The sequence below is a fragment of the Mesoplodon bidens genome (assembly GCF_964165515.1).
Source record: "Mesoplodon bidens genome assembly, chromosome: 3".
NCBI classification, from domain to species: domain Eukaryota; kingdom Metazoa; phylum Chordata; class Mammalia; order Artiodactyla; family Ziphiidae; genus Mesoplodon; species Mesoplodon bidens.
The window spans coordinates 72,929,330-72,941,481 of NC_138178.1; the positions used below are offsets into that span (position 1 = coordinate 72,929,330).

A 12,152-nucleotide genomic window follows, 5' to 3' on the forward strand; every position below is an offset into this window, starting at 1 on the left:
CGCTAACAGCACTGTCTACCCATAGTAACAGCCACATCCACTGTTCAAATGATGATAATAACAGCTCTGACTATTGTCATCATTTTCCCTTTTAGGGCCAGACAGGTGCTCCACAATCCTCAGCTGGGGACAGCAAGGAGACAGGGCTGTGTGTTGCTAGAGATGACAGGGCTGGTCTGGGCCTCGGGTGTGTCTCACCCCTGATAGATGCTGCTCAGGGACCAAGTCAGGACAACGTGACAGCCAGTACACTGTCCCTTTGGCTCCTACTGATTTACATTCTAAGTCGGAACTTGCATTTTCCCAGGGGAAACCCAACAATTGCAAATAATGCCAAAATTCTCCAGGGCCCAGCTGCTCTATACAGCATCCGCACGCCTGTCAGTGGAATGGGGAGCTTACACTTGGCCCTTTTCTGGGATGGGAGAGAAAGGCAGGAGACTGGGACAGAGCTTTGTGGGGACGTGCGAGGCCTGGAGCCACTGCCCACATCCAGCCCTGGCTTACCCTCTCTGGCTGGATAAACTAGGACAGATTACCTAAACTCTCTGGGCCTCAGCGTTCTCCAAATAGGATAATAAATACTACAGGTCAAATGCCCACAATAAGCCTGGTACATGATGAGCATTCAACAAGCATTGACTGTTTTTTATTATTAACTTAGTCACGTTTGCTTACTGGAATGACAACAGGAATTTGCCAGGTTGGTGTTATGGAATCTGTCCAAGCAAAACTGGGTCACAACAGGTTTAGAAAGGAAGTTCTTTAAAAAAATAAAAATCAAAAAAGATTCGCAGGTGAGTACACAGGCCTGAATCTGAGAGATCAAGTGTTACCAACTCACTGGGACTTTTACACAATTATTGTGTCTGGACCATGTGGGAACCACAGCTGCTTCTAAGTTTATTTCTTTTAACATTTTAGGAGAAAAATGTGCCTTTTGAAAAATTAACACACGGTAACCCTCAGATACTAAAGAATGAAGGAAAAGTGCTGTGGGACATGCCTCAGATGCCCCAGCGCCAAGGCTTAAATGAGGGGCTCAGAAGTGGAGATCTGCTTGAGAAGAGAGCAAACAGGGACAGCCCCTATTTCGAGGCTCCCAAGATGAGCGCCCGAAGTGCCAGAGTCTGAGTCCAGGTGCTTCAGTGAGGGAGAGGAAGGGCTGGGGCTGCTGGATCTGCCACATGGTCTCCAAACACCGAACACAAAGTAATTGCCCAGCTCTGTCAAAGCCACCAAGCTGGCAAGAGAACATGATGGAAAGCGGCACTTTGTGCGGGAGAATGCAGGAAAACCCCATCAAGGGCGTGCTTTCCCGTGATGTGGTCTGGGTTTTAGAAACTGTATTTGCCAGTCATTCTCTTGTCCCTTTCACAATGTGGCGAAGAACTGGATCTTATTTCTTGTGGGCAGCGAGGTCAGGTGGCAGAGGGGACTTGCTCTATGTGCTTTAACACCAGTCTTGCCAGGACAGCCAGGAGGGCTGAAGGTAAAGGTGGCCTTGAAGCCACTGCTCCCCAAGATGATACTGACACTTGAGGACAGGGTGGGGAGGGTGCCCAGGCACATCCTCTCCCGCCTGCTATTAGTCCTCACGGACATTGCAGACCGATGAGCTCATGCTGGGTGAAAACAGAAATGTTTTTGAAGAAGCCAGTTTGGCAGCTTGAGAGTTGAGACTGGCTTTCGTTGCAGGAAGAAACCAGAGGCTCTGCGGAGAGAGACACTGACCCGGGGAGGGAGCTCTTCTCACCCGGGTTCAGGCTGGCCAGCTGGGGAGGGCGGAAGGAAGGTGCAGTTCTCTCTGTGCGGATGCACCCTCAGTGCAACGCACCCCAGAGGAGCACCCAAAATGTAGTTTCTCCACCCTCCACCCCAAGACACACATTCAGGGTCAAGAGCAATTTCAGAGCCCTAGCTGGCACTGACCTCCACGCAGGTGTCCACTTGACTACTCATTCCCAGCATCAGATCAAGAAAGGAAAGAACCATTTTTCCAAATCAGAGACCAAAAAGGAGATTTCCTTTCCTACCAACTGGGCCTCCAGGTCTGGGGCAAGTTTTACACAGGAGTCTGAGCCATATGAGGGCTGCGTGTGCAGGCTGCAAAGGCCTCAAGGCACAAGGGGGCCCCAAGATTTCCTCTGATCAAGCACTCACCACAAGACCAAAAGAAGGTCTCAGGATCTCGTTCAATTCTGTACTTACAACTCCTAAATGTCTTCATAGCCCATCTCATGAGAGCAGGCCAACCTCATGCAGTGGGATGAATAAAGATCCCCATTTTGCAGCTGAGGAACTAAGGTGCTAGAAATTTGTTGGCCAGGAGAACAAGTAGCTGAGGTTAGAACCTGGGTCTTTAGATAGCATTATTAATAAAAGCTATCATCTATTTAGTGCTTACTGCATGACAGGGACTGCTAAGGATTTTAAATGGATCGTTCTCACAACACTCAGATATCATCATTCGTGATATTGTCCATGAAGAAACATATGCTCAGGGAGGTTAAGCAACTTGTCCAAAGTCACACAGCTAGTAAGTGGCAGAGCTGGGGTTTGAACCTAGGTCTTTCATACTCTGAGGTTTCCTATAACTAGGCTATTCTGCCCTCACCATCACTCCACACACACTCACCACTGCCCACTTCAGGGGTGAAATAGGGGTGATTTTTAAGCTATATGGGGACACCTTTTCTATGTTAAGTGGTAGCATTTATTTTAATAAGTATTAGAAAAAATACACCAGCACATTAAACCTGTAATTTCATGGATACTGTCACTTAGGATGAGGTTAAATTTCACTTTAAAAGGGAGTTCATGTAAGAAAACAAGTTAAGTTCATAACTGTGCAGGTGGGACCAGGATACAGCCCAGCCCAGCCTAGCTGTCTGTGAACATCTCAAGTCTGGGAACCACTAATGGAGCTGAACTTCCTCCAGGCCAAGAAGATGAGCTGCAGGGGACCAAAGTCCGACTTCAAAATGAAAAGTATGCGTCCAGTAGCATAAACGCCTGCCTATGGCCAGAAAGCCACACCTCAAAGGACCAAGCAGTCCCACCGCCACACAAAACAGCACCCTAGGTTCTTTCTCCCACACTCTGAGGGGGGTGGGCCCTCGGGGAGGCCGGCTGGCCCCACGCCTCCCGTGTGCATGTACTCACGGCCAGGACGGCGCGGTCCCTCTCCACGAGATCCGCCAGTTGGTGCAGCAGCCGGCCGCGGCTCAGGGCATCCAGCCGGCGCCACGGTGAGCCTCTCTGGAAGGCGGCTTGTGCAGCCTCCACGGCCTTGTCTACGTCGAGCTGCACGGCCGAAACAATAGAGAGAGTGTGTCACCTTTCGCTGAGGGCTCAGCTGTCAGAGAACAGCAGAGTCTCCGCCCGCTGCAGAGGAAGGAGGGGTGGCAGGCAGCTCAGAGCAACAGCAAGGTTTCCAATCACTTTAATGGCTGGGGGCTTTTTTCAAGTGGTTTTTTTCTTCTTTATGTCTTAAGTCTTTCAAGTTTTCTACAATGGCCAAGGATTAACTTTCCTTCTGATTAGACAAAGCGTTTAAAATAGTCATAAAACCACTGACCTTAATTATTTTTCTTGGTGACCAAAGTAGGAAAAGATCATCTACTTGCTACCTCAGTTTGGATACAAACACACTGCCACAGCTCACCAATTAGGTGGGAAATGTCTGTCTTGGCATTTTACTGCAGCTGAGGACTGCAGTCCAATAGCAAGAACGGGGGGTACGAGTCCTCCTCTGGATCTCAGAACTGACCACATTGAAAAAGTCCCTAGATGGGGAGGATCAGGGACTTTTTCTCCCTTTAGCCTCACCTCACCCACCCCCTGAGGGCAGAACTGTGATGATTTTATAGAAAAAGAACTGGATCATCTATGCACTGATAGAAGAATTACAATCAAAACTTCTTCTTTACTGGGAAAGAATGAGAGCTGTTTAGAGTAGTGACACCCATTCTTTTTTAATTTTTATTTATTGTTATTTTTTCGGCCATGCCACGAGGCATGCAGGATCTTAGTTCCCCAACCAGGAATCAGACCCGTGCCCCCTGCAGTGGAAGCGTGTAGTCCTAACCACTGGACAGCCAGGGAATTCCCTGACACCCATTCTTATGTTCAGGAAAATGGGGTTTGAGGCTCTGGTTGCTGATGGGCAGGGGCTCACCCCCCAGGTCCCCCTGAGCCTCTCTTCCTTAGGGAGGTGCAGCCAGCAGTGGACACCTGGAACCAGTCAAGAGGAACACTCCACCAAGATTCTGTGTCTCCAAAGTGGGCTTGGAGGTGAGCAGAAGCTTTGGCAAGGGAGATATTAGGTCTTTGAATTCCTTGTCCCAGGCTCTGGGGTGGAGGCCAGGACCTCTCCAGCTGCAGGAACAGGGCAGCCTTTGTCTTCTGGTGCTTGGAACAGTCACTGGGACCATGGGACAAGCCAGAGCCGGGGTCAGGGATCTTACTCTCCTCCCTGATACCTGTATACTGCACCTGGGAGTCCTGCTCTGCATCATGCTCCACCCCTACACCTTCACATCTTCACACGAGCTCCTCAGTGCTAGTATCTTTGTAGACAGAGCTTAGCATGGGGCGCTGCACATGGGAGGGCATGTAGAGGTGGAAACACTGCGCATTGCATACCTCTCACAAAACCATCACTAGTAGGATCAAATTCAAGCCTATTTTACACATGTGCCATTCACCCTGTTCACATTCAACATTACCTACACACTTAAGAACATCAGATGAGTACTCTAGTGGTTGAGGAGAGGGTTACATTTCCCTTCGCTCCTTACAAAATCTGTACCTTCAACCTTTCCCCCAATGATACATATTCAAAAGATACTTTATGGTTTGAAATGTATCAAGGACACATCCACGAGTCCCTTAGCTTTATATATAATAATATATATAATATATAATGTATACATATAATATAGCTTATAAAATATACCCTGCACTATCAAATAGGGTTATAGACTATAGCTTTACAAGATAATTTAAGTTTCTGGTAGAAAAGAAATCTGGCAGTTGCATGACATTGTTACCTCTGCATGACTTAGCAAGTCATTCCTCCTTCAAGTCTTTTTTTTTTTTTTTTTTAAGTGTCTCCTGCCAGAATGCTGCATTTGGTGAAACACACCAGCCGGAAATGCTTTCTGGAAAGATTATTTAACGCCACCAGTATCAAACAGTTGATAAAAACCTTTCCTTTAGCCACGTGATAAGGATAGCTGAGGTCATCCTCATAGATGGAGAAACATCTATCAAAGGAGAGTGACTCTGCAGCACATCGTCCCTAATTGATCCCATTCTGGGCCAAGTGTCTGAGAAGCAGCTCGCTTAGGTCCAACCTCAGTGTGGGCCAGTTCTGCCTTATAACTCAGCTGAAGCGTTTCCTTTTCCTCTAGTGATCTGTAATTGAATTACTGGAGAGGGGGGCACCCACCTTATCTCCTTCTTCCACTTCACATATTTTCTCTAGAGTTGAAGGGTTATATGTGGCAAACTTTTTTCCACTCTTGGATTCGTTCCATTCATTGTTGATGAATATCTAACCAGGAAAGGAAGTTGTAATGCATTAGGCTTAAATCAAAATCATATAATTCCAACATACTGAGGACCTTAGGTAACGTCTTTTCCTTCTATCCCTCCAACCTACCTGTCTGCCTTTTTTATAGGTAGGACCTGGAAGGGGGATGGAGCCACATGCCCAACCGGGAGCACACTCAGAATTAGAATCCAAGTCTCCTGACTTTTAATACATTTTCAGAGAACTACATTTTGCCACAATAAAACTAATTTAGAATGTTTTTCTAAAATATTCTCTCTCTCTCTCTTTTTTTTTTTTTTCGGTACGTGGGCCTTTCACTGCTGTGGCCTCTCCCGTTGCGGAGCACAGGCTCCGGACGCGCAGGCTCAGTGGCCATGACTCACGGGCCCAACCGCTCTGCGGCCTGTGGGATCTTCCCGGACCGCGGCACGAACCCGTGTCCCCTGCATCGCAAGCGGACTCTCAACCACTGCGCCACCAGGGAAGCCCTCTCTCTCTCTTTTTTTAAACAATAAGATGGAGTCACAGAGAAATAGCAGGGTTAGATAGTTACATAAAGGGTATAAGTTAAATTTTACACACTCAGCAAGTTCGAGGGAAGATTAAATATGCATATATATATATATATATATATATATATAAGCAATCCACCTGCCCCTGAAGAGTATGTCAGCAGTGAGCACTACCTTCTCCCTCCTTCCTGCTGCAAGCTCCGGCTAGATCACCAAGGAACTGGCATTATATAAGGATCTTACTATAACCTCATTAATTCACATCAGCCCCCCTCCCCCATTCCCTTTAAAATGTCTATTTTCATGTTGGGCTTAATAAAAGCCAGTATTGGAATACAAAGATAAATATCTGTGTTAGGAAATGTTCTGGTTATATTAACATATGTAGCAAATAACGGCTTATATCCAGAACCAAATAATTAACTCACAAAAATCACTTATTTCAGAGACTCAGTTATCTAGAACACAGCCGAGAATAGAGACATTAAAAAGAAAAAGACATTGTGAGCAAACTAAAAAGAATTCACAAGTCTATGCACTGAAATGTGTGTACTATTTACTCTTAGTTTACCCTAAGTTCTAACTGCCTTAAAAAGCATTAAAAGAGAGGGCTTTTGGGAAAGAACTAGGAACAGAGGTGACGGATAATACATAAAACATGTTCTGACAGAATGGAGGCCCAGGCTACCCAGTGAGAGGACAGGCAATCTCCTGCTGTACCAGCTTGGGAGAACTTTGTCATCAGAGCCCATCGTGGCATCAGAGAGACTCCAGTCGCAAACATGACTGATATGCTTTAGAAGCATTTCCATCAAGTAAAATGTCATCAATAATTTCTAAGTATAGAACTAGCTCATCAGATTCCATCTCTATATCTATATGCATATGTTTATATGCACATCTCTATATGCATTTATTCTATGTCTATATCTATATGCATATCTTTGAGTCATTTAAAGGGAGAATTGCATCACTACAAGGATTAATTTCAGTGACTGGGAATTTCATTCATTCGGAATACTTGACTCCCCAGTGAGGATGGATTAGAGGGGAGCCAACTCATCCAGTGTGCAACCTGACTATGTTCTCTGTCCTGGGCTGTCCTGTAAAAAATCCTAAGCTCACAGGGAAGGAAGCCCGCTCTGGGAAGCCACTGGTGCACTGTTTTGATAACTCTCCCTGGAAAGCAGGGAAATTTGAGCGCGGTGGGGACAATGTACAGAAGGCCAGCTCTGGCTGGGCAGGTGGGCAGAGGGCCCCTGCCTCCCTGTGTGAGGTCCAGAGCTGAGAGCGACCCTCGGCCGTGGGCTGTGCCCATCTGACTTCTGGAAGCTCAGCGCCTTCAACGTGAGGCCAGGCCCCCAGGGAAGCGCGCGGAAAAGGCCAGGCTACAATTACAGGTTTATTCTTCCAGCTGAAACCAAATCCAAGAGTTCACTTTTGCCATCCAGCAAGCAATCACTCGGTAACAGTGAGAAATTAATAAGTAGAGAGGAGGAGTTAAGTTAGCGTGGGGAGGAAAGTGCAGCCAGGAAGAGAGGCCCATTTGTCGGAAGATGAAATTTCGTGGGTTAGATAATAGAGACTGTCAGTGAAAACTGCTGATTCTAGGACCTTCCTGGTATCAATTCCAAGGAGGAGGGAAAATGAGAAGGTGGTAGAAGAGAATATAAATAAGGGGATAAAAACAGATTGCAATGATCAGATGTCCGTTATACTTCATCTCCAAGCATGCTCCTCCAAAAAAAAAAAAAAAAAAATTACTTGGTCGTTCATGACATTGATCCATAGTCCTTTCTAACCAGCAACTTAAAAAAAATTCAGACTGCTCAACGATACTCATATTTTCCCATCACAATGTTTCTGATTTAGCAAAAATTTTTTCTTTATACTACATTAGTAAGTAATTTTGTAAGTGGTTTCTACTGTTGCTTTTTCTCTCCAATAAAAGAAAACAAAAACACAAATGAGGAAGGGGTAAGTGTGGCCTACCAATTATGCTGGCTGTATTGTTTTGAACCCCCAAACAGGAAAATGGGTCTAGAAAAAATCTGTTCCCCTTGACTTGTGAATTGGTATGAAACAAAACTTATAGAGGAATAAAATTATGGTACATTGAGTGGATGGGACTCACATTTTGAAGGAACGGAATGGTATACTATCCAGACTGAGCTGGAAAACCACAGCTATTGTCAAGATACGGGTGCCCCAGAAGAGGCGAAGGTGGTGGTCACACAGTGAGTTCTGCTGACGCCACTTACAGAAACTTCCATTGGACCTCAGCTATACTCAAAAGGAGCATATTTTCAGAAAAGGAAATTTGAGTGAATTTTATTTTTCATAAAACAGATCATAAAAACCAGTGTTTTAATGAGCCAGAAAATCTTAAAAAAGAATTTCTACTACTGGAAGGAAAGGAAGGGGCCCTATGAAGTGAAACGGGCTGCTACCCTCTGAGACCTATGTGGGGGTTTTGGGGGGAACCACCCCTCACCAAAATCACAGAGCAGAGCCCAGTGTTAACACATGAGAACAAAGGAACTTCGTCCTTCTGGAGACTGGACTTACCCTGGGAAATGGTCCCCCAAGGCTGGGGCTCAGACCCACCATTTCCAGCTTGTCCTCCATTAACAAGAAGCACCATGAGTCAGGTTTGAAAAATAACAGACCGTTACTGCTCACACACTCCACAGCCAGGGGGCCTCGGGGGCCTCGGGGGCCTCGATACTGTAGTTCTGTTTCTCCCGCTTCTTTCCTCAGCCCTGTGGGCTGCCTCTGCAGCCAGGGGCTCCTTCAGCATCGCTTGCCTGGGCTCCCCACCCTCAGTCACAACCACACAGGCTGCCCCAAACCCACAACTGCTAGGAGGAGGCCTCTGTGGAGGTGGGCCTGGAGCAAGGACAGAGAGGCAGAGGCCTTGCCCTCCAGAGGAAAGGAGGGTACAGCAGTCTACTGTCAGGCTGCTGCAGTCATCATCGCCTAGGAGCCACTAAGGATCCTGGCTCTCCAGCCCCCTCCATCTCATGCCCTTCCCTCAGCCTTCGTCACAACCCGGTTCTGTTCCACTAAGGAGAGGGGGCACCCAGCAGGACAAACAAACACCGGTCACTCTGTGAATGTGCTAAAATCCACCTCTCTACTTAAGGGCTGCATTTACACTTATGAAAGGGCAGAAAGAATTGCAGACAAAGAGGTAACTTTCCATATGTGACTCCATTGTTCTGATAGCACTAAAAAAAAGGTAAAAAAAGGAATAGGAAAATAATATACGTAATTTCTGGCTTCTATACTGTTTTTTAAAATCCAATAAAACAAAACGCTACCACCAGCAACAACAGGTGACCACCACGAGTGTTAGGGGCTAAAAAAATGTAGGTACTATTTTCACTGTTCCCAGAATATGAGTTGGAATTTGCACGCTGAAGCTGATACTACTTAGGAAACTACATTAAAAATAATCTCCATCGAAGTGTCTCTGTTGATCACAGAGCCCTCTGGAAACAGTTAATTTTAATGTCATGTGATCAGAGGTCCAGCCGACAAGAAGCGCCAAGAGATCAAAATCTGAAGGCCACACATAGTGGCCTACAACTTTCTCTGCTTGATTAAAACTATTTGAGAGACATAATTGCTACTTGTGAAAGTAAAATTGATGGAGGAATTTTCTAAGTGCTGTGTCAGCTGGAGTTGGGGGCAATGGATAAGATGCAAAAATAAAAGGACACAAACTTGGGGAAAGTGAAGCCAACCGTGCCTCTTGGCCTGCACCCCTGAAGTGCCCCCAGGGCCAGCCCAACGGCCTCCAAACAGCCTCGGGGTGTCTTCCCACCGGAGGGGACACGCTCCCCGCTGGCAACGGAGCTCCCAGCCCTGCTCAGCCCGGGCTCCAGGCCTCGCCATCTTCCTTTCTGCCCTAGGCAGGTGTTCTCACCGCTTTGCCGGTGCTCCAGCCTCCTAGCCCACAGCGCAAAAACGACAGCGAGCCTCGGAACTCCGCGGCGCGATGGGGCCCTGCCACCCGCGGTTTCCCAGGCTCAGATCTGAGACCACGATCTGCCAAGACCAAGGTCTCTGGGCTCCGGGACAGTCTCATCAGTGAGCACCTTCCTACTAGCCCTCGTTCTACTGGTAAGCTGGTAAGAGCTAAGCACAGGAGGTGCCCGACTTCTCTCCGCTTGCTCTCGCTGACGTTTCCGGACACTTCCCGAGGCAGCCTGACCTCTCAGGTCGGCTCTTGGTGTTTTCAGGCACCCTCTGACCCTCTCGAAGCCCGACCCCTTCAGCCCCGGAAACTACGCCGCAGGGTCTGCGGGAAGACCACCGCGCCCACGTCACGGCGCACCACCGCTCGCCTTCAAAGCGGGCCCTGCAGGGGCACGTCGGGGCCGCGCCGGGCTTCAGCCTGGCACCGCGCGGCCGCTGCAGAGCCTCCCTCGCCCGGTTTTCGCGCCCGAGAGCCCGTCTTGGGGTGCGGATCTTGGAGCCCCTTTTGGGGTGCGCGGCGGACTCCCGCCCGGGATGCCCAGTGCTGAACGCTGCTTCGGGAGGGCCCGGCTGAGCGGAGAGGCTCGAGTCACAGGAGCGCCAGGCGAACTCAGCTGAGGGCGCGCCGCCCCAGCTCCCCGCACTCTCGGAGCGGAGCAGCGGGGCTCCCGGCCTGCTCACCCCTGGTCCCCGCCACCGTGGCCGGGCAGCCCAGCGCGGAGCCAGGCGGCCGTCGGGTGGGACGCGGGCCCGCCTCACCTTGGTGAACTTGACCTCCAGGTTGCGGACGGGGCGCGGCAGGGCGGGTGACTTCCTGTCCGGCTGCCCGTTCTCCACGGCCCCGTTGGTGGTGGCCATGGCTCCTCCACGCTCCCGGGTCCGAAGCGCCCGAGTTTTCGGCGCCTGCTCCGGCCTGGGCGGTGCGCAGCCTACTCGCGGGGTGACAGCTCCGCGCCGCTTTATGGAGCGCCCCACGCCTCCCGCCCGAGGGGGCTGTCTAATTGGCTGCAGGACTGGAGGAAGGGAGGGCTGGCGGGAGGGGAGGGGGCCGGCCCGCCTCACCCCACCCCGCCGCCGCCCCTGCAGGAGCCTGGCCACCCCCCGCCCGGCCACCGCGCCGCGCGCTCCCCGCCCGGGAGGCTTCCCTTGGAGGAGCTCCCGAAACGCCGCCGGGCCCCGGAAGTCCCAGGGCTCGGGCAGCGGGCCGGGGCAGGAATCGGGGGCGCGGGGCCGCAGCGCTGGCCGGCGAGTCCGCCCGCGGCACCTGCCGCCCCCGGCCCGCTGACGCTCCGTGCACTCGCCCAACTTCGGTCCGCGCCCCGCGCTCCGGGAAGGCGCGCCCGCCCGCCCGCTGAGGGCCTTGCGCCGCGTCCGGGGTTGGGGACCCCGCGGGGAGGCACCGCGTCGCTGCCCACGTGCCTCGGCCTAGAGTCCAGACGCCGGGGCCGGGCTTGCAGGACCGACGCCCGCCGCGCCCCACTCGGCCCGTGCCGGGACTGCGGGCAAGCGGGCGCGGAATCTCCCCCGGCCCTGGGCGTCACACGCCGAGGGGCAGAAGGCTAAGGAAAAGCCTTTGGCCCTTCCTTCCCCGTGCTGTGGCGTCCCAGCGCGGCCAGGCCCCTGACCTTCACAGGCTCACAGCGGGGCTCCAGCCCGAGGCCCTGGGATGCAACTGTTCTGATTTTTTTTAAAGGCATACATTATACCTTATTTTTTTAAAAAAATAATAAACAAAAGAGAAAGCACGTGAGATCTCTGTGTGAGCTTTAAGTGTTGAAGCGCTTATCGCGTAGGTTGCTCAACTTGCCAAGGAAGCACATCCAGCTCCTCTCAAACGTTCCACCGAAGCCAGGGACTTGCTCCAGGTCCTATCTGAGACATGGAAGCGGCTTCTCATGTATGTCATCCCTCAGGTTTCTGGAACGATGATGTGGGGCATCAACTGGAGGACAAAAGCAGTGGCTTAATCCCCAGAACCCTCAGCCCCTCAGTCCATTTCCTTCTGTGAGTAATCTCAAGTGCCAAGCAATGCGGACACTCCTTACTGTCCTGAGGCTCCTTCTGTTTGTTTTGGGGCTCTCAGTGTCCATCTCTAT

General features: G+C 50.3%; 1 protein-coding gene across 1 annotated transcript in view; it reads right to left on the reverse strand.

The window, feature by feature from the left end:
* The window catches only part of ALDH1A3 (aldehyde dehydrogenase 1 family member A3), a 35,670-nt gene extending 24,707 nt beyond the window's left edge, over window positions 1-10,963 (reverse strand). Inside the window, exons 1-3 of the mRNA XM_081230172.1 lie at window positions 10,816-10,963; window positions 5,456-5,560; window positions 3,166-3,306 (exon numbers count right to left, since the gene is read on the reverse strand). Of these exons, the coding sequence (XP_081086298.1) occupies window positions 3,166-3,306; window positions 5,456-5,560; window positions 10,816-10,914 (345 nt within the window). The 5' untranslated portion in view covers window positions 10,915-10,963. The remainder of the gene's footprint in view (window positions 1-3,165; window positions 3,307-5,455; window positions 5,561-10,815) is intronic.
* Between the last annotated feature and the right edge of the window lie 1,189 nt (window positions 10,964-12,152).